The sequence below is a fragment of the Oncorhynchus kisutch genome, linkage group LG13, assembly GCF_002021735.2.
Source record: "Oncorhynchus kisutch isolate 150728-3 linkage group LG13, Okis_V2, whole genome shotgun sequence".
Taxonomy (NCBI): Eukaryota; Metazoa; Chordata; class Actinopteri; order Salmoniformes; family Salmonidae; genus Oncorhynchus; species Oncorhynchus kisutch.
The window spans coordinates 71,039,276-71,060,322 of NC_034186.2; the positions used below are offsets into that span (position 1 = coordinate 71,039,276).

The window sequence follows — 21,047 nt, forward strand, 5'->3', positions numbered from 1 at the left end:
GGTTATAGTATCTGAATATGTAACATCATACCAGAACCTGAAATCAGGTCACTCACTCACTCCAGCACAAGCTCACACACACTTGCAACACACACCCAAATAAGGACACACTCATCCTCTCGTGTGCACTCTCTTACCCTGCATGGTTTGTGTGGGAAAGTTTCTGCATTGCATCCTTTATCAGGGTGTTTCTTCATTACATCCTTTATCAGGGTGTTTCTGCATTACATCCTTTATCAGGGTGTTTCTGCATTACATCCTTTATCAGGGTGTTTCTGAATTACATCCTTTATCAGGGTGTTTCTGCATTACATCCTTTATCAGGGTGTTTCTTCATTACATCCTTTATCAGGTTGTTTCTGCATTACATCCTTTATCAGGGTGATTCTGCATTACATCCTTTATCAGGGTGATTCTGCATTACATCCTTTATCAGGGTGATTCTGCATTACATCCTTTATCAGGGTGATTCTGCATTACATCCTTTATCAGGGTGATTCTGCATTACATCCTTTATCAGGGTGATTCTGCATTACATCCTTTATCAGGGTGTTTCTGCATTACATCCTTTATCAGGGTGATTCTGCATTACATCCTTTATCAGGGTGTTTCTGCATTACATCCTTTATCAGGGTGTTTCTGCATTACATCCTTTATCAGGGTGTTTCTGCATTACATCCTTTATCAGGGTGTTTCTGCATTATATCCTTTATCAGGGTGTTTCTTCATTACATCCTTTATCAGGGTGTTTCTGGATTACATCCTTTATCAGGGTGTTTCTGCATTACATCCTTTATCAGGGTGTTTCTGGATTACATCCTTTATCAGGGTGTTTCTTCATTACATCCTTTATCAGGGTGTTTCTGGATTACATCCTTTATCAGGGTGTTTCTGGATTACATCCTTTATCAGGGTGTTTGTGATGATCAGACTCACCCATTATCTTGAGACTGCCGTTGCCCACTCCATCTCTAGCATACAGGCCCCAGTAGATACAGTGGAACAGAAGGCTGACAACTGAGGGGAGGAGGAGGGAGGAGGAGGGAGAGACAGAGAAAGGGATATTTCACTGTTCTGCACTGCAGAGCTGCATATAGCAGCAGCAGTCCTACCCTACACAGAGACAAGGAGCTATCTGTATGGTGCTGAAGCAGTGGTTAATATCTATGATAATCAGAAGGAGTCATTACCACGTCTGAGATGCCAACAACTGCAGTGTGTGAGTCAGGTTGTGATGCTGCTGCAATCGGGTGTGTGTGTGTGAGTGTGAGTGTGAGTGTGAGAGAGAGAGAGAGATGTAGTCCACACTCACCCTCTACACCAGCCGCAGTCATAAACATCTTATATGTCGTATGGAGAAGCTGCCTTCCCTTCAGATTATCTAAGAGAGATAGAGAAAGATAGAGAGACAAATAAAGAGATATATGAAGAGAGAGAGACAGATGAAGAGGAGAGAGATATGAAGAGGAGAGAGATATGAAGAGGAGAGAGATATGAAGAGGAGAGAGACAGATGAAGAGGAGAGAGATATGAAGAGGAGAGAGACAGATGAAGAGGAGAGAATATGAAGAGGAGAGAGATATGAAGAGGAGAGAGATATGAAGAGGAGAGAGATATGAAGAGGAGAGAGACAGATGAAGAGGAGAGAGAGATATGAAGAGGAGAGAGAGATGAAGAGGAGAGAGATATGAAGAGGAGAGAGATATGAAGAGGAGAGAGACAAATAAAGAGATATATGAAGAGAGAGAGACAGATGAAGAGGAGAGAGATATGAAGAGAGAGAGACAGATGAAGAGGAGAGAGATATGAAGAGGAGCGAGAGAGAGAGATGAAGAGGAAAGAGAGAGACAGATGAAGAGGAGAGAGATATGAAGAGGAGCGAGAGAGAGAGATGAAGAGGAAAGAGAGAGACAGATGAAGAGGAGAGAGATGAAGAGGAGCGAGAGAGAGAGAGAGATGAAGAGGAGAGAGATATGAAGAGGAAAGAGAGAGACAGATGAAGAGGAGAGAGATATGAAGAGGAGAGAGAGAGACAGATGAAGAGGAAAGAGATATGAAGAGGAGAGAGAGAGAGAGAGAGAGATGAAGAGGAGAGAGATATGAAGAGGAAAGAGAGCGACAGATGAAGAGGAGAGAGATATGAAGAGGAGCGAGAGAGAGATGAAGAGGAGAGAGATGAAGAGGAAAGAGAGAGACAGATGAAGAGGAGAGAGATATGAAGAGGAGCGAGAGAGAGAGATGAAGAGGAGAGAGATGAAGAGGAAAGAGAGAGACAGATGAAGAGGAGAGAGATATGAAGAGGAGCGAGAGAGAGATGAAGAGAGAGATGAAGAGGAAAGAGAGACAGATGAAGAGGAGAGAAATATGAAGAGGAGCGAGAGAGAGAGATGAAGGGGAAAGAGAGAGACAGATGAAGAGGAGAGAGATATGAAGAGGAAAAGAGAGCAGTGGGTTAGAGGGGAAAGATGCAGTGACAGAGACACAAAAACAGAGATGGTAATGTAAAGAGAAGGATAGAGAATGAGAGGGAGGGGAGTGGTGTATTAGGCATTAGTATGTGCAGCAGGAGTCTGTGTGTTTGTAGACACATGGGCTGTATTATCTGAGGAGATACTATCCATATTTTAACTCTGTCACATCTGCCTTCCCTTCATCTGCCCCACTTTACTTTCCCCGGCTACATGTTCAGCCCTAATGACAAGTTCCTCCACCAGAGAGGGGCCACTCTTCCCTCATTCCAGAAAGACATGCCCCCATGGCTCCATAATGACAAGCTCTATTCCTCTACTCTTTGTCTTCATTCCAGAAAGACATGCCCCCATGGCTCCATAATGACAAGCTCTATTCCTCTACTCTTTGTCTTCATTCCAGAAAGACATGCCCCCATGGCTCCATAATGACAAGCTCTATTCCTCTACTCTTTGTCTTCATTCCAGAAAGACATGCCCCCATGGCTCCATAATGACAAGCTCTATTCCTCTACTCTTTGTCTTCATTCCAGAAAGACATGCCCCCATGGCTCCATAATGACAAGCTCTATTCCTCTACTCTTTGTCTTCATTCCAGAAAGACATGCCCCCATGGCTCCATAATGACAAGCTCTATTCCTCTACTCTTTGTCTTCATTCCAGAAAGACATGCCCCCATGGCTCCATAATGACAAGCTCTATTCCTCTACTCTTTGTCTTCATTCCAGAAAGGCAGGCGCTTTTCACACCCCTTCCCTCCTCCCAGAAAGGACTAGCACTTAAGGCCAGTGTAATTCTGACGTTTGGTGCATTGATGCATTAATGCCAATGAGACATTTGTGTGAAGATGGGAGTTAAGAGCAGAGATCTCAGGTTAGGATTGGCTGCTAAGAGCTTTTCTGGTGTGAGGAAGACGTGATCTGATCTTGTTCCTCAGGCACTTACAGGCAAAATAACATGAGAGGATGAAGACCAGGGAGAAGATAACCAGGAACGTGATGTCAGTTTCCAGGATCCCTGAGAATAGAGGCATGCGGTTAGGGAGAGGTAGAGAGAGGTAGAGAAATGGTGTGCAAAAGCAAGAGAGAGAGAGAGAGAGAGAGAGAGAAATGGGGAGTGAAAGTGAAAGAGAGAGAGAGGCACATAGAGGGTGTGAGATGGTGATGAGAGAGGGGGAGGGAGGGAGAGAAACAGAGAGTGACATAGAGGGTGTGAGATGGTGATGAGAGAGGGGGAGGGAGGGAGAGGAACAGAGAGGGTGACAGAAAGAGAGAGAGAGGCACATAGAGGGTGTGAGATGGTGATGAGAGAGGGGGAGGGAGGGAGAGAAACAGAGAGTGACAGAAAGAGAGAGAGAGGCACATAGAGGGTGTGAGATGGTGATGAGAGAGGGGGAGGGAGGGAGAGAAACAGAGAGTGACAGAAAGAGAGAGAGAGGCACATAGAGGGTGTGAGATGGTGATGAGAGAGGGGGAGGGAGGGAGAGAAACAGAGAGTGACAGAAAGAGAGAGAGAGGCACATAGAGGGTGTGAGATGGTGATGAGAGAGGGGGAGGGAGGGAGAGAAACAGAGGGTGACAGAAAGAGAGAGAGAGGCACATAGAGGGTGTGAGATGGTGATGAGAGAGGGGGAGGGAGGGAGAGAAACAGAGGGTGACAGAAAGAGAGAGAGAGGCACATAGAGGGTGTGAGATGGTGATGAGAGAGGGGGAGGGAGGGAGAGAAACAGAGAGTGACAGAAAGAGAGAGAGGCACATAGAGGGTGTGAGATGGTGATGAGAGAGGGGGAGGGAGGGAGAGAAACAGAGAGTGACAGAAAGAGAGAGAGAGGTACATAGAGGGTGTGAGATGGTGATGAGAGAGGGGGAGGGAGGGAGAGGAACAGAGAGGGTGACAGAAAGAGAGATATTAATATTGTCATTTTCTAAACTGCGTTTCCTTTTTACCCATTCCACTCATGTTAATCCATCATCATTAATTCATTCATCCATTCCTTCGTTGTAATAATTTGTTCATTTTAATATGCTTTATTGGCCGTGTTAAATAGTGTTGGACGAGCCATTAACGTTCATTCTGTAATCTGTGTCGTTCTCACCAAACTCGTCTGCAGAGAAATGCTGTGTCCAGAAAGACTGGCCATTGGTCAGCTTCATCTCATACTCCAGCTGCAAACCTTCCCCCTGAGAGACAGAGACGGAGAGGGAGAGAGAGAGACAGAGGAAGAGAGGGAGACGGAGAGGGAGAGAGAGAGACAGAGGAAGAGAGGGAGACGGAGAGGGAGAGAGAGAGACAGAGGAAGAGAGGGAGATGGAGAGGGAGAGAGGGAGACAGAGGAAGAGAGCGGGGAGTTAGATGGAGCGACAGTGAGCGCACAAAGAGCTCATTTCACAGAGAGGAGTTCAAAGCCTCTGGAGTTTGTGTTGTTGTGCTGTAAGTGAGAGAAAAAAAACCTTTGATTTCATCTGCCAGCCAAGACTCGATCTCAGTACCTCCATCAGAAGAGTGAGGAGCATGAACCGTGCACTGTCACAAAATCAATACTAGCCAGGCAGGACTGGGAGAGAGGGAGAGAGAACTTGAGAGACAGAACAGTGAGAGGAGACATGCAGGACTGGGAGAGAAGGAAAGAGACAGAGAACCGTGTAGAGGAGACAGGCAGGACTGGGTTGGAGGGAGAGGGACAGAGAGCAGTGAGAGGAGACAGAGGACTGGGTTGGAGGGAGAGAGACAGAGAACAGTGAGAGGAGACAGGCAGGACTGGGTTGGAGGGAGAGAGACAGAGAGCAGTGAGAAGAGACAGACAGGCCTGGGAGAGAAGGAAAGAGACAGAGCAGTGAGAGGAGACAGGCAGGACTGGGTTGGAGGGAGAGAGACAGAGAGCAGTGAGAAGAGACAGACAGGCCTGGGAGAGAAGGAAAGAGACAGAGCAGTGAGAGGAGACAGGCAGGACTGGGTTGGAGGGAGAGAGACAGAGAGCAGTGAGAAGAGACAGACAGGCCTGGGAGAGAAGGAGAGAGACAGAGCAGTGAGAGGAGACAGACAGGACTGGGAGAGAAGGAAAGAGACAGAGAACAGTGAGAGGAGACAGGCAGGACTGGGTTGGAGGGAGAGAGACAGAGAGCAGTGAGAGGAGACAGACATGACTGGGTTGGAGGGAGAGAGACAGAGAACAGTGAGAGGAGACAGACAGGACTGGGTTGGAGGGAGAGAGACAGAGCAGTGAGAGGAGACAGACAGGACTGGGTTGGAGGGAGAGAGACAGAGCAGTGAGAGGAGACAGACAGGACTGGGAGAGAAGGAAAGAGACAGAGAACAGTGAGAGGAGACAGACAGGCCTGGGAGAGAAGGAGAGAGACAGAGCAGTGAGAGGAGACAGACAGGACTGGGAGAGAAGGAAAGAGACAGAACAGTGAGAGGAGACAGGCAGGACTGGGTTGGAGGGAGAGAGACAGAGAGCAGTGAGAAGAGACAGACAGGACTGGGTTGGAGGGAGAGAGACAGAGAGCAGTGAGAGGAGACAGACAGGCCTGGGAGAGAAGGAGAGAGAGCAGTGAGAAGAGACAGACAGGCCTGGGAGAGAAGGAGAGAGACAGAGCAGTGAGAAGAGACAGACAGGACTGGGTTGGAGGGAGAGAGACAGAGCAGTGAGAAGAGACAGACAGGACTTGGTTGGAGGGAGAGAGACAGAGCAGTGAGAAGAGACAGACAGGCCTGGGAGAGAAGGAAAGAGACAGAGAACAGTGAGAGGAGACAGACAGGACTGGGTTGGAGGGAGAGAGACAGAGCAGTGAGAAGAGACAGACAGGACTTGGTTGGAGGGAGAGAGACAGAGCAGTGAGAAGAGACAGACAGGCCTGGGAGAGAAGGAAAGAGACAGAGAACAGTGAGAGGAGACAGACAGGCCTGGGAGAGAAGGAGCGAGACAGAGAGCAGTGAGAGGAGACAGACAGGACTGGGAGAGAAGGACAGAGACAGAGAGCAGTGAGAGGAGACAGACAGGACTAGGAGAGAAGGAGCGAGACAGAGAGCAGTGGGAGGAGAAAGTGACACAGAGAAAGAAGGCCAGAGTAAAGGAGAGATTCAAAGAGTGGGTGAACAAGAAAGAGTAAAAATGAGAGAAAGAGGTGAAGAGAAAGACAGAGAGAGTGACAGACGCTCCAGAGATAGTAAGAAATGAGAGAGGGTGGAAGGCGTGTATTATATTGGCAGTGTGCTGGCGAGGTAAAGCTGGGCGAGACGGGGAGAGTCCCTGGGGCCATGTGGGCCGGAGACAGAGCTTTAGCTTCAGTCCTACACCATTAGGCATCATGTCCGTCAACAGCCCTCCACTTGCTGCCGTGACAACACAACACACTCTCCAGGAAACATCCGCTTCAATCCTGTCTGTCCCTCTTCACAAACACTCACTCTCTACTAACATCACAACACTGCCAGTCAGTGTGTGGATACACTGGCCCTGCCACCACACACACACATACAGATACAGACACTTGCGACACACACTTGTGCATCCATATGCACACACAGAAGCATGCAAGCACGCATACAGACAAGATCTACACTGAGTATACCAAACATTAGGAACACCTTCCTAATATTGAGTTGCACCCTCAGCCCCCACTCTCAATTCGTTGAGGCATGGGCTCTACAAGGTGTCGAAAGCTTTCCACAGGGATGCAGGCCCATGTTGATTCCAATGATTCTCACAGTTGTGTCACGTTGGCTGGATGTCTTTAGGGTGGTGAACCATTCTTGATACACACGGGAAACTGTTGAGCGTGAAAAACCCTGCACAATCCATTTTTGCCTTCTGAATGGCACACAATCCATGTCTTAATTGTCTCAAGGATTAAAAATCCCTTAACCAGTCCCATCTGCTTCATCTACACTGATTGGAAGTGTATTTAACAAGTGACATCAATAAGGGATCATAGCTTTCACCTGGTCAGTCTGTCATGGAAAGAGCAGGTGTTCTTAATGTTTTGTACACTCAATATGTGTGTATATTTGTTGTGTGTATACATGTGTGTGTGTGGGGGGGGGGGGGGGGGGGTCATCAGAGTAACAAGCCATCAGTGAGAAGTGAAAGGTCAGTACTCACCCCACACTTGCTGAGAGCGATGTACCACCATCTCTCCCTCACCGAGCGGAAACTACGACCTCCCACACAACTCAGCACCTCCTCATCTCCCTCTCCTTCCACCTTAGAGACAGAGACAGCAGAAACAGAGACAGAAGAGAGAGTTGATATATTAACAGAGAAGATGCTCACACACTCAAAAAACACATTGAATCAACACATCCTAACACATTTCCAAAGAGGGAGTTACACCCAGACCCCTCTGTCTCACATACACACACTCCTCACACCTCAAAATAGCTCTTTTAGTTATAACTGAATAACTAAAAACAACCACAGTCCCATAGGCAAACATACAAGACAAGCCCACATATACAGTGCCTTCAGAAAGTGTTAATACCACTTGACTTATTCCACATTTTGTTGTGTTACAGCCTGAATTAAAAATGGTTACCAGTCTCCCAGTCTTACCAGTCTCCCAGTCTCCCAGTCTCCCAGTCTTACCAGTCTCCCAGTCTTACCAGTCTCCCAGTCTTACCAGTCTCCCAGTCTTACCAGTCTCCCAGTCTTACCAGTCTCCCAGTCCCTGTGACTGAAAAGCATCCCCATGGCATGGGTCTGACATCACTATGCTTCACAGTAGGTGTTAGACTGGTGATGAGTTGTGCCTGGTTTTCTCCAGACACTTTGCATTCAGGCAAAATAGTTACATTTTATCTCAGACTTTTTGTCTCATAGAATCTTTTGCCTTCTGATCTCAGTTTTTCATGTGCCTTTTTGTAAACTAGAGTTGTGCTGTCATGTGCCTTTTTCTCAGGAGTGGCTTCTGTCTGGTCACCCCCCATAAACCCAGATTGGTGAAGTGCTGTAGAACCTTCAAACTCAACTCTGGACCTCAAAGCCAGTTCCAATGCATTTTTTTCTTATTTTCCTTTAATCAGGGACTGATTTCGACCTGGGACACCAAGTGGGTAAAATGTATTATCAGGTAGGACAGAAAACCAGCAGGCCCAGGACCTCGTAGGGGAAGAGTTGAATACCCCTGCTGTAGAGAGTTGTCCTTCTGGCAGGTTCTCCCATCTCAGCCAAGGAACTCTGTAGTTCTGTCAGAGTGGTCAATGGGTTTTTGGTCTCCTCCCTGACCAAGGTCCTTCTTGCCCGATTGCTCAGTTTGGTTGGACAGCCTGCTCTAGGCAGAGTCTGGGTAGATCCATATTTTTCCCCATTTCCCAATGATTGGAGACCAGTGTGCTCTTGGAACCTTTCAACACTAGAAATTGTTTTATACCCTTGCCCAGATATATGCCTCATCACTATTCTCTCTTGGAGCTCTACGGACAGTTCCCTGAACTTCATGGTATAGTCTTTGCTCTGTCATGCACTGTCACCTGTGGGATCTTATACAGAAAGGTGCATTTCTAAATCATGTCCAAACTATTTTATTGGCCACAGGTGGACTCCAATCAAGTTGTAGCAACATCTCAAGTATGATCAGAGGAAACGGAATGCACCTGAACTCAGTTTGGAGTGTCATAGCAAAGGGGTGTGATATTTCATTTTCAATAAATTGACAAAACATTTCTAAAAACATGTTTTCACTTTGTCATTATGTGGTATGTGTGTATTTTTATATTTAATCTATTTCATTTTGAATTCAGGCTGTAACACAACAAAATGTGGAATACGTCAATGGGTATGAATACTTTCTGAAGGCACTATATAAGACAGAGAGCTGTGGAGGTTGTCCATGTTCTTACCACACAGCCAGACCAGGTGTAGCGCGTGGTCAGGTTGATAACCTGGTTATTCTCTGGTCTCAACACCGCCTCCTTCTGGTAGCAGTCCTGCGGTCAAGAAATACGGTCAAGAATAATAAAGAAACTGTGTCATACACACATCACATTATGCACAGGTACTGGACGAACTAACCACTAATAGGTACTGGACGAACTAACCATAGAAATATAATGAATAGAAAGGGAATCGCCATTCAAGTCAATGATGGCATAATCACTGGACTGGCAGCCATTTTGAGTGCACCCATAGTCCCAGTTGGTATTAGATAGAACGTCGCAAGAAGAAAAGGACTCCCGTGGGTCTTGCGGGACTCCAGCAGGAATCCTCGAGGCCGGTGTCGGCGCACCGCTGGAGCCGCGCCTCAAGTGGGGGGGGGGGGGGTCAGCTCCTCTCCTTGTTCGTTCGGCGGTCGACGTCACTGTCTAGCCATCGCCGCTCCATTTTTCAGATTTCCATTTGTCTTGTTTCCATACACACCTGGTTTTCATTTCCCCAATCAATCTACTTGTATTTAACCCTCTGTTTCCCATCATGTTTTGTGTGTAATTGTTTTCATGTTAGGTGGTGTTAGTTTACGCGCTCTACTTTTACGTTCCGTTTTTTGAGTGCGTTTTATTCATATAGTGCTCTCGTTTTTTGGGAACTAGAATATTAGTGCTCCTTTTCATTATAATCTACTCTCCTGCACCTCCAATACACCATCCTGACACACACATATATATACACACACACACACACACGCCAAGCATGACACAGAGTAGTGGTTTCTCACCTTGTCTGGCTTCTTGTACACAGCTGGCCACTGAGAGCTGTCATCAAAGTAGAGCAATATATTCTGACAGCATCGCGACTAAAGAGGAGAGAGAGAATGGATGAGGGAAGGAAGGGGAAAGGGGGCCTAAGATTAATACAAGACTGCCTCAAAGTCTGCAGGCCACTAACAGCAACCAGAGGAACACAGAAAGGAGGACAAAAAAAAGAGGAGAAGATAGGGTAGAGGACAGGAGAGGCTAAATGTATGGATAATATAACAGGAACAGACAAAGGAAGGTACAATTACCAAAGACAGAAAGAGTGATGAAATTAATTTAGAGGAGAGAGAGGGAGAGAAAATGAATCAGTGAGGAGAGAGACAAGTGAGAGATGGACATAGAGATGGACATAGAGGAATGATGATGAAGGATGATTTGTAAAACAAAGTTTGTCAGACAGAAAATAAGAAAAGAATAGGGTACAGTGGGACAATATGAGAGAGAGAGGGGGGGGGACAGACAGACAGGAAAGCAACTCACTAAGAGGGGGAGAGCCAACAATACTGATGGAACGGAATAAGAAAAGAGAATGATAGATAGGGGGGTCAGTTGTACTATAACCTGACCTTTTGGTAACGGAACCGGAAGTCCAGACGTCCAAAATCAGTGAGAAAACAGAAGCGAGTAAGGAACAACCAGTCCTGTTTAGAGTGGGGAACCAGAGCCGGGCGAGGAGGATGAGGGAGAGAGGGGCATAGGGTAGAGAATGGGGAGAGAAGAGAGGGAGATGAAGGTGAGATGGGGAAGAGAGCAGGAGAACCTGGCTGTAATATTCAACCAGCATCATACCAAGACATTGTGCTGATGGCATACAGTTCTTCACTGTCCTTCCATAAAGGCACTGCAGCAGGGTATCAGTCAATGGGCTGTGCTGCAGATGTAGGCTGACAGACACAGACACAGGCTGTATAGAATTGATCATTAATAAGGGATCGGTGTCCCTATACCGGGACGGTTGAGCTAATGTGAGCTAATGTTATTAGCAAAACAGTTGTAAGTAACAGCAAACTTTCCAGGACATAGACATGTCTTATATGAGCGAGCAGAAAGCTTAAATTTGTGTTAATCTAACTGTACTGTCCAATCTACAGTAGCTATTACAGTGAAAATATACAATGCTATTGTTTGAGGACAGTGCACAACAACAACAAAGACGTATCACGACAACTGGTTTGATACATTCACCTCTGAAGGTAAATAATGTACTTACATTCAGTTATCTTGCTCTGATTATTCATCCGGAGGGTCCCAGAGATAAAATGTAGCATAGTTTTGTTTGATAAAATCCATTTTTATATTCAAATGTACAGTAAGAACTGGGTTCTACAGTTTGAACTCTGTCATTGCCAACAAAGGGTATATAACAACGTATTGAGATAAACTTTTGTTATTGACCAAATACTTATATTCCACCATAATTTGCAAATAAATAAATAAAAAATCCTACAATGTGATTTTCTGGATTGTTTTTTCTCATTTTGCCTGTCATAGTTGAAGTGTACCTATGATGAAAATTACAGGCCTCTCTCATCTTTTTAAGTGGCAGAACTTGCACAATTGGTGGCTGACTAAATACTTTTATGCCCCACTGTATGCTGAGCACTTGTTACTCATCCCAAACCATCTCAATTGGGTTGAGGTCGGGTGATTATGGAGGCCAGGTCATCTGATGCGCCACTCCATCACTCTCCTTCTTGGTCAATTAGCCCTTGTCATTGTCCTGTTGAAAAAACAAATAATAGTCCCACTAAGGGCAAACCAGATTGGATGGCATATCGCTGCAGAATGCTATGGTAGTCATGATGGTTAAGTGTGCCTTGAATTATAAATAAATCACTGACAGTGTCACCAACAAAGCACCCCCACACCATCACACCTCCGCCTCCATGCTTCACGGTGGGAACCACACATGCGGAGATTATCCGTTCACCTACTTTGCGTCTCACAAAGTCACGGTGGTTGGAACCAAACATCTCAAATTTGGACTCATCAGACCAAAGAACAGATTTCCACGAGTCCAAAGTCCATTGCTCGTGTTTCTCTTAGCCCAAGTAAGTTTCTTATTATTATTAGTGTCCTTTAGTAGTGGTTTCTTTGCAGCAATTCAACCATGAAGGCCTGATTCACGTACTTTCCTCTGAACAGTCGATGTTCAGATGTGTCTGTTACTTGAACTCTGAAGCATTTATTTGGGTTGCAATCTGAGGTGCAGTTAACTCTAATGAACTTATCCTCCGCAGCAAAGGTAACTCTGGGACTTCCTTTCCTGTGGAGGTCCTCATGAGAGACAGTTTCATCATAGCGCTTGATGGTTTTTGCGAATACACTTGAAGAAACCTTAAAATTTCTTGAAATTGACAGACCATGTCTTAAAAGTAATGATGGACTGTTTTGATAGCCGTCTTTGCTTATTTGAGCTGTTCTTGCCATAATATTGACTTGGTCTTTTACCAAATAGGGCTCTCTTCTGTATACCACCCCTACCTTGTCACAACACAACTGATTGGCTCAAAAGCATTAAGAATGAAAGAAATTCCACCAATGAACTTTTAACAAGGCACACCTGTTAATTGAAATGCATTCCATGTGACTACCTCATGAAGCTGGTTGAGAGAATGCCAAGAGTGTGAAAAAGCTGTCCTCAAGGCAAAGAGTGGCTACTTTGAAGAATCTCAAACATAAAATATATTTTGTGTTATTTCATAGTTTTGATGTCTTCACTACTATTCTGCAATGTAGAAAATCGTAAAAAATAAAGAAACCCCTTGAATGAGTAGATGTGTCCAAACTTTTGACTGGTACTGTATATCAAGAGGTCTAACTTCCAGACCTGCTGAAGCATACAGTACTACATACTGCACTTCAATGTATTTTATTGTCCTAGATTGTATTGTCCTAGGCTAAAGGTGTATCCATGACTACAGAGCAGTCACAAAGGAGGAGAGGTGGTGGGGCTGGAGACCTGGGGTATATCATATGACTGCCCAAGGACTGTGAAAGACCCCCTTGTTAGGCTTCAGACACAAACACACCAAACCTCCATTCCCCCATTATTGTCATAGCAACTGCCACATGCTGCCTGAGTTTGCAGCTGCCATAGAAACCATGAAAGTAACCGCACTCACTCAGAAATACACACACTCCTTTCTACTTCCTCCTCTCTTTCACACACACACACACACACACACACACAATCCCGTAAATGAATCTGTGTTTCTGTGTTGCACGGACAAATGAATCTAATTTTAGACCATTCCTTAACGTCTTTCCATTTGTATTGACCATCTCTCTCGCTCTAGCCGACCTCTTCTTCGATCTGGCTGGGCTGTTTGGGGCCTGATGTTTTCAGTTGCTGATCACTTCCAGCCATGCAGTCCTGTCTTACCCTGTTCTTACCCAATAAGGTAGAAATGGTCATCAAAATTGTTAAAAGGTCCCAAAAAATTATATTCCCCTTAAATGCAACAGTTGAACAATGGATGAAGATACTCCAAACTTTTTAAATCTTTATAATCCATCAGATATTGAACTTTAGCACATCATGAATGGAGTTCTGGCATTTTGGTGGGAATTCAGCTATATAGACATTTTCTTACTGTATCAGATATTTTTTATATATATTTTGTGTTCAAATGAAGACAATTATATGTGACATATTTGCATAAATACACCATGTATATTTGCATCTATGAATAAATTAACATAAGGAGAGTAACAGGGCTGCAACCACCAAAAACTTGCTTGGTCTACCCTACCTGCAGTCACCTGCTCTGTCTACCCTACCTGCAGTCACCAGTGCTGTCTACCCTACCTGCAGTCACCTGTGCTGTCTACCCTACCTGCAGTCACCTGCTCTGTCTACCCTACCTGTAGTCACCTGCTCTGTCTACCCTACCTGCAGTCACCTGCTGTCTACCCTACCTGCAGTCACCTGTGCTGTCTACCCTACCTGCAGTAACCTGTGCTACAGCCTCATTAATTACTGTTGTTGTCACGTTGCTTAACTAAAAAACAATGCTAATACAGGATACCCTCAGATTCAAAAGCCCCTTCCTTGTACTGTAAAATAAACTGCACCCCCCCAAAACAAACTCTAAATAATGTTTATGCCCACAAATAACAATAACTGTAACGACCCTGTGTTTATAAACGTGGATAAAGACTTTGCCACTTCACCATTCTTTGTGGCACAGTCGAAGCCAGGCAGGGCTACAGGCCAGAAGGTTGAGGGTTCGCTGACCACCACAGACGATCTCACTCTCCCTGGCTGTTTCATTACACTATGATCAGAGCTGGCTGCAGACAATGATCAGCTATGGGGAAAATCTGATTTTCAACATTTTAATGCCATATTTATAATACTATAAAATATATGCAATTAATTTTCCACCAACAAGTTTCTGTGCCAATGCACCACACAACCAATAAATAAAGTATACTGACGTCGGGCACTTCAATATCATGGTTTGCGTTTTCAATACCACAATACATACAGTTGAAGTCAGAAGTTTACATACACCTTAGACAAATACATTTAAACTCTGTTTTTCACAATTCCTGACATTTAATCCTAGTAAAAATTCCCTGTCTTATGATCACCACTTTATTTTAAGAATGTGAAATGTCATAATAATAGTAGAGAGAATGATTTATTTCAGCTTTTATTTATTTCATCATATGCCCAGTGGGTCAGAAGTGTACATACACTCAATTAGTATTTGGTAGCATTGCCTTTAAAATTGTTTAACTTGGGTCAAATGTTTTGGGTAGCCTTCCACAAGCTTCTCACAACAAGTTGGATGAATTTTGGCCCATTCCTCCTGACAAAGCTATTGTAACTGAGTCAGGTTTGTAGGCCTCCTTGCTAGCACACGATTTTTCAGTTCTGCCCACAAATTTTTCACTAGGGTTGAGGTCAGGGCTTTGTGATGGCCACTCCAATACCTTGACTTTGTTGTGGCAAAATGGCTTAAGGACAACTTTGGAAGTATGCTTGGGGTCATTGTCCATTTGGAAGACCCATCTGGAACCAAGCTTTAACTTCCTGACTGATGTCTTGAGATGTTGCTTCAATATATCCACATAATTGTCCTTCCTCATGATGCCATCTATTTTTTGAAGTGCACCAGTCCCTCCTGCAGCAAAGCACCCCCACAACATGATGCTGCCACCCCCGTGCTTCACGATTGGGATGGTATTCTTCAGCTTGCAAGCCTCCCCCTTTTTCCTCCAAACATAACGATGGTCATTATGGCCAAACAGTTCTATTTTTGTTTCATCAGACCAGAGAACATTTCTCTAAAAAGTAGATCTTTGTCCCCATGTGCAGTTCCAAACCATAGTCTGACTTATTATGGTGGTTTTGGAGCAGTGGCTTCTTCCTTGCTGCACGGCCTTTCATGTTATGTCAATATAAGGCTCGTTTTACTGTGGATATAGATATTTTTGGACCTGTTTCCTCCAGCATCTTCACAAGGTCCTTTGCTGTTATTCTGGGACTGATTTGCACTTTTCGCACCAAAGCATGTTCATCTAGGAGACAGAAGGCGTCTCCTTCCTGAGCGGTATGACGGCTACGTGGTCCCATGGTGTTTATGCTTGCATACTATTGTTTGTACAGATGAACGTGGTACCTTCAGGCGTTTGGAAATTGCTCCCAAGGATGAACCAGACTTGTGGAGGTCTTGGCTGATTTCTTTAGATTTTCCCATGATGTCAAGTAAAGAGGCACTGAGTTTGAAGGTAGGCCTTGCAGTACATCCACAGGTACACCTCCAATTAACTAAAATAATGTCAATTAGCCTAACAGAAGCTTCTAAAGCCATGACATCAATTTCTGGAATTTTCCAAGCTGTTTAAAGGCACAGTCAACTTAGTGTATGTAAACTTCTGACCCACTGGAATTGTGATACAGTGAATTATAAGTGAAATAATCTGTCTGTAAACAATTGTTGGAAAAATTACTTGTGTCATGCACAAAGTAGATGTCCTAACCGACTTGCCAAAACTATAGTTTGTTAACAAGAATTTGTGGAGTGGTTGAAAAATGAGTTTTAACGACTCCAACCTAAGTGTATGTAAACTTCTGACTTCAACTGTAGATTGTCAATCTCGACAAACAGAAAATGCATTCCTCCTTACCTTGTAGGTTTACCCAGTATCGAAGGTTTGGCTTGACAATCAAACTTTGTGTTTTGCAACAGATGTCTCTTGATTGGATTGATTGATTTTATTTGCCAGTAAAACACACATACACATATATATATATATATACACACACACACACACACACACACACAGTACCCACGTCAATTCAACGTCTGTATTGAAGCGTTAGGTTCTAGGTGAGCGAGGAATAGCCGCTCGGTTTGGAGAGGAGGCAGAGAAACGGTAAGATTTCATGAATCACTGGGCCTGCCCGGAATATATGTTTCGGTTAGCTGGTAATTGCCGGCTTTTGGCCAATAAAATGTTTTAAAATCCATGAAGGTTCAAACCAGTTGGTAAGTCTTTTATTCAATTCTGAGCCCTTTTTTTGTTTGCCACAATATAATATCCTTCTCGTATTTCCCCTATAAAAATTAACTTTTGATGTTACCCTCATAAAGTTTAGAAAATTGTGTGAAAGTTTGATGTGGCTCTTAGCATATTATACTGCTGGCCTATGATATTAAGGGAGTGCGCACCGACACTGACAGTAGAACTTGAGATGAGGAAAAATGTTTTAGGCTTACCTGTATTTATTTTCTAAATTGTGTTAATTCTGTGATGTCATCAACGGGAGCCATGTTTTTTACTCCTCAATTTGCTCAGAGCGTGATGAGGAGGGTTATGTATGCTCCGGTCTTTTGAATGCACGTTCACAAATGCACAAGAAAAGACAAGCAAAAGTTATATCGTCACTGATTTAGTGTTGCATTACTGTTTATAGGAATATATATTAATGTGAATGGGAATAATGTTTGAGTGCAACTTTACAAGGCTAGCCCAGCTACTGCTACTAGCTCTGTTGTGGGAGAGGGTCTCTTTCAGGTACCGACAGCATGAGTTTTCTGATGATTTTCTTACGGACAGTCTGTCTTTTGTCTTTTATCAGGCAAATATACAAATCAAATCAAATTTTATTTGTCACATACACATGGTTAGCAGATGTTAATGCGAGTGTAGCGAAATACTTGTATATGAGTCCAGACGGCAGCATTAACCTTTGCCTTGTATTTGTATCCATTCCATGCAGTCATTAAAAGAGAGACAACTGGCAGAATTGTGTCCAGAGCCTTGTCTTCCACCTACACCTCACCAGAACACATTAAAGTACTGGTACAGAGCCGGTTACATATTCTCACTCAGCTGTGCCTCACAAGTAATACAACAACTGATTGTATTACCGATGTGATCATATAGCCAGCCTTCCTCAAATGTTAAAATATCATTTTCAAAAACATCCCGAGAAGGCTACTGCTCAAATCTCATTATTACACTATTGTTTTAATAGGTTAATGTTGCATAGGCTTACATTTTTTAAGTAGCGTAAAAAACAACAAATTGAACTGTAGTTCTCGGCTTGCATTTTGACTCAGTGATCTCGACTCAAAAGTTTGGTGACCACTGCTATAGCCTATTACAGATCTGGACAAACGATCCACCTACCACTATTGTCACTTCGGCTCCCGAGTGGAGCAGTGGTCTAAGGCAATGCATCTCAGTGCTAGAGGCGTCATTTCCTCGGTCATAACGTTAATGAGTCAAGTTAACGAGCGAGTCGCAGGAGCCAAATTAAAGCAATCACTGCAGCAAGATTTTAGTGACAAGTGGATTTTGCACTCCTCAAACAGGAAATATATGGCTGAAAAAAGATCCTCAGGTGGGCGGGGCATGCGCTTAAGGAACAGTAAGGAAATAGAACCTAGTCTAACAGCTCAGTGTAAGCCTAGCCCAGAGGGCACCTGTAGTCCTGCCCTAGGCCCAGTCGGTCTCAGTGGAGAGTAGTAGGGAAACAGGAGCAGTGGATGGGGTGTCAACCTTAATCCTCCTTAGTCCTCTCATTACCCCACAGCCACTGCATTCTAATGCAGAGACATTGAGCCAGTGTGTGTATGAGTGAGTGTGTGTGTGTGTGTGTGTGTGTGTGTGTGTGTGTGTGTGTGTGTGTGTGTGTGAGTGAAAGAGGGTGTCAGAGGGTGTGTGTGGTTAGACAGCCCATTAATCAAGTGCTAGGCCTCGATACAGTATCCAGTCACTACAGCGGTCACTACTACTCCCGCTCTCTCCCTCTCTTGGCCCTCTGTCTGTCCCTTCTTTCCTCAATCTCTCGCTCTCCCTTCCTCTTTCCCTCTCTCTCCCTGTCCCGTCTCTACCCGCTCACGCTGTCCCTCCCTTCCTCTATCCCTCTCTGTCTCTCTGTCTCTCCCCCCCTCTCCAGAACCCAGTTTGCTTGCTAAGCCTCATTAACAATTAATTACCAATCAGCTATAGTCCAGTCACCCCTGGACCTCTCAATGATTCATTGGTAAGGTTACACAACGGTGAAACTCAAACACACTCACTTGCCTAAACATACTCACAGCCACATGAAATCACAATCACACACAAACATAAATAAACTCACAAAAACCTAACCTATAATCCTCCCCACCATCACTGAACCTGATCATACACATAATCCTCCCCACCATCACTGAACCTGAACATACCTTGCCTGCTGATTTGATACGTTGTACTCTACTGTGCCTTTGAGGTGGAGGAGTGAGGCTGTGTGTGTGTGTGACCTTGGGTGGGAGTCCGCAGACAAGACTGATGTGTTGAACAGTCCCACGACAACACACACACACACACACACTATATCAACATGTCCAGATGAGTGTTGTTTCAGTCCATTCAGAGCAGTGACATGGTGTTTGAGGGAAGACACAGCCCTGGTTCAGACTAACACACACCATGTAAGAGAAGAGAGTATAGAGTACGTCTGGCATGAGCTGGGGATCTAATATGGTTTATGTTATTCATAAAAGCATTTCTGATATCATACAAACACTAGTGTATTTAGCTAGTTAACTATATTATAGTTTGTCAATTTTCAATAGCTCTTGATTGGAAGCCACATGATCTGATAAGTAGCCTAAGTGTTTCTACATATGATATTGATTGATTTTATTAGACAATTTTTTATATATACGTACATAAGGGCACTCCAGCCCGTGACGCCTCCACATACAATAAGAAAATCATCAAGGATAACACAAAGCTTATTTCCATTGTGGTCCTTCTGAAGAGGGAAGGGGGAAGAGGGAATTCATTATATTGTGTAGGACAGGTGTTAGCCTACTTTGAGTCATGAATGTCATGGGTTAAATATCACACCTGATCATCAAACTTATGCAGAAGTGGGACACTAAAAGAGCTGAGATGAGAAGAGTTATGAGAGAGCTCAGTGCACGGGATAGTCGCGGCTGGCGCACATCTGTCTGGTGCACATGGGAACAATATGAACACAGCATCTAAACGCGGAAACAGATTAAATCAGATAATAGTATCGTTGATATTGATAATAGATTGATATCAGAAGACTGTGTTTTATATTGATAGGCTAGTGTTAAGTGTTGGAGCACAGCTGATGTGAGATGAGGACAAATAATAAACAATATGCGACGTGAGCGACAACTGACGTACACCTGTAACGGCGGGGTTACCGTTATTATATGCGAATGATGGATGCGAGTTATTTTGGTTACAGTGTAGGATATCGCCAACACTTGCAGCTATCACAAAAGAAAAATAAATGCTAGATGGATTTGCAAGTCACATTCTCGTAAACATGCACAGCTTGCTTCTACCGTTCGGTGAGAGCCACAGAGCCAGAACGACGAAGATAGAAATATAAATACGCTTTCTCTGACACACATAGAGATGCGCACGAATACAAGGCAGTATGGACAGCCTGTAACATCTTGGAGGAATTGCTTGGTTTGGAATAAATATGAAAAGGCAATTTTGGAGCGCGTCACACTCGCAATAGAATATAAACACGGAAAGGCTTTAGGCTACATGAGAAGGCGCTGCCGAGTCTTATAATGGTGTCATTGTCACAAGTGATACATTAGGTATCAAACACCTTACCTCCTTGGTATTGACGATACCTCTCACGTATTTCCCCAGAACCGAGCCAACGCAGAGAACGCTGGACACCACGGCCAGGCACAAAAGTCTCTCGCAAACCTCCATCTTATACCAGTATTTCGCTACTCAGTGGTCGTCCCGGCCCCACTTGCCAATCAACTAGAATGCAGGAAACGACAGTATCGGAGAGGGAAGCAGAGAAGACACAGGGCGCGCGTTCTCGTCTTTTGCCGATGCATGTGGCCCCAATAATTCAGGTGTGAGCGCGCTTTGGATACGCGCCCCTACTCCTTTCCCACTCACTTGTAACAGAGGCAGATTGCGCGTTCTCGCTCTCAGATTGCGACACATTCAAGAGACATACATCAATCACAGTGAAATTCATTTGTTACCTATTTGATCAAACATTTTCGATGGGTGGGGTTTTCACTCACATTATAAGCCTATTCTTCACTTTTAGCCTAGACCCATAGAATTGAACAAGACTGTAGTAGGCTACACCTTCTAAAATCACTACACAAATTAGCCTATGTAAATCATCACACAAAGGATAGGCTACATGATTTTCACAAGTTCAGATAAAAGTTGCATGTAAAGTTTAATGAATGTATTTATGTTTGTTTGACATTTTGTCTTGTCTTTAATCATTACACACTACCGGTCAAAAGTTTCAGAACACCTAATCATTCAAGGGTTTTTCTTTATTTTTTACTATTTTCTACATTCTATAATAATAGTGAAGACATCAAAACTATGAAATAACACATATGGAAT

General features: G+C 44.2%; 1 protein-coding gene across 2 annotated transcripts in view; it reads right to left on the minus strand.

Moving 5' to 3' along the window:
• The window catches only part of LOC109881773 (transmembrane protein 145-like), a 28,895-nt gene extending 8,315 nt beyond the window's left edge, over positions 1-20,580 (minus strand). Inside the window, exons 1-9 of one of the 2 annotated variants that reach the window (XM_031787108.1) lie at positions 20,274-20,580; positions 10,724-10,798; positions 10,118-10,195; positions 9,306-9,392; positions 7,570-7,671; positions 4,564-4,648; positions 3,414-3,485; positions 1,313-1,381; positions 937-1,017 (exon numbers count right to left, since the gene is read on the minus strand). In XM_031787108.1, coding sequence (XP_031642968.1) covers positions 937-1,017; positions 1,313-1,381; positions 3,414-3,485; positions 4,564-4,648; positions 7,570-7,671; positions 9,306-9,392; positions 10,118-10,195; positions 10,724-10,798; positions 20,274-20,378 — 754 coding nt within the window. In that variant the 5' untranslated portion in view covers positions 20,379-20,580. The remainder of the gene's footprint in view (positions 1-936; positions 1,018-1,312; positions 1,382-3,413; positions 3,486-4,563; positions 4,649-7,569; positions 7,672-9,305; positions 9,393-10,117; positions 10,196-10,723; positions 10,799-20,273) is intronic. The other variant, XM_031787109.1, reaches the window with a different exon arrangement.
• Positions 20,581-21,047: the final 467 nt, after the last annotated feature.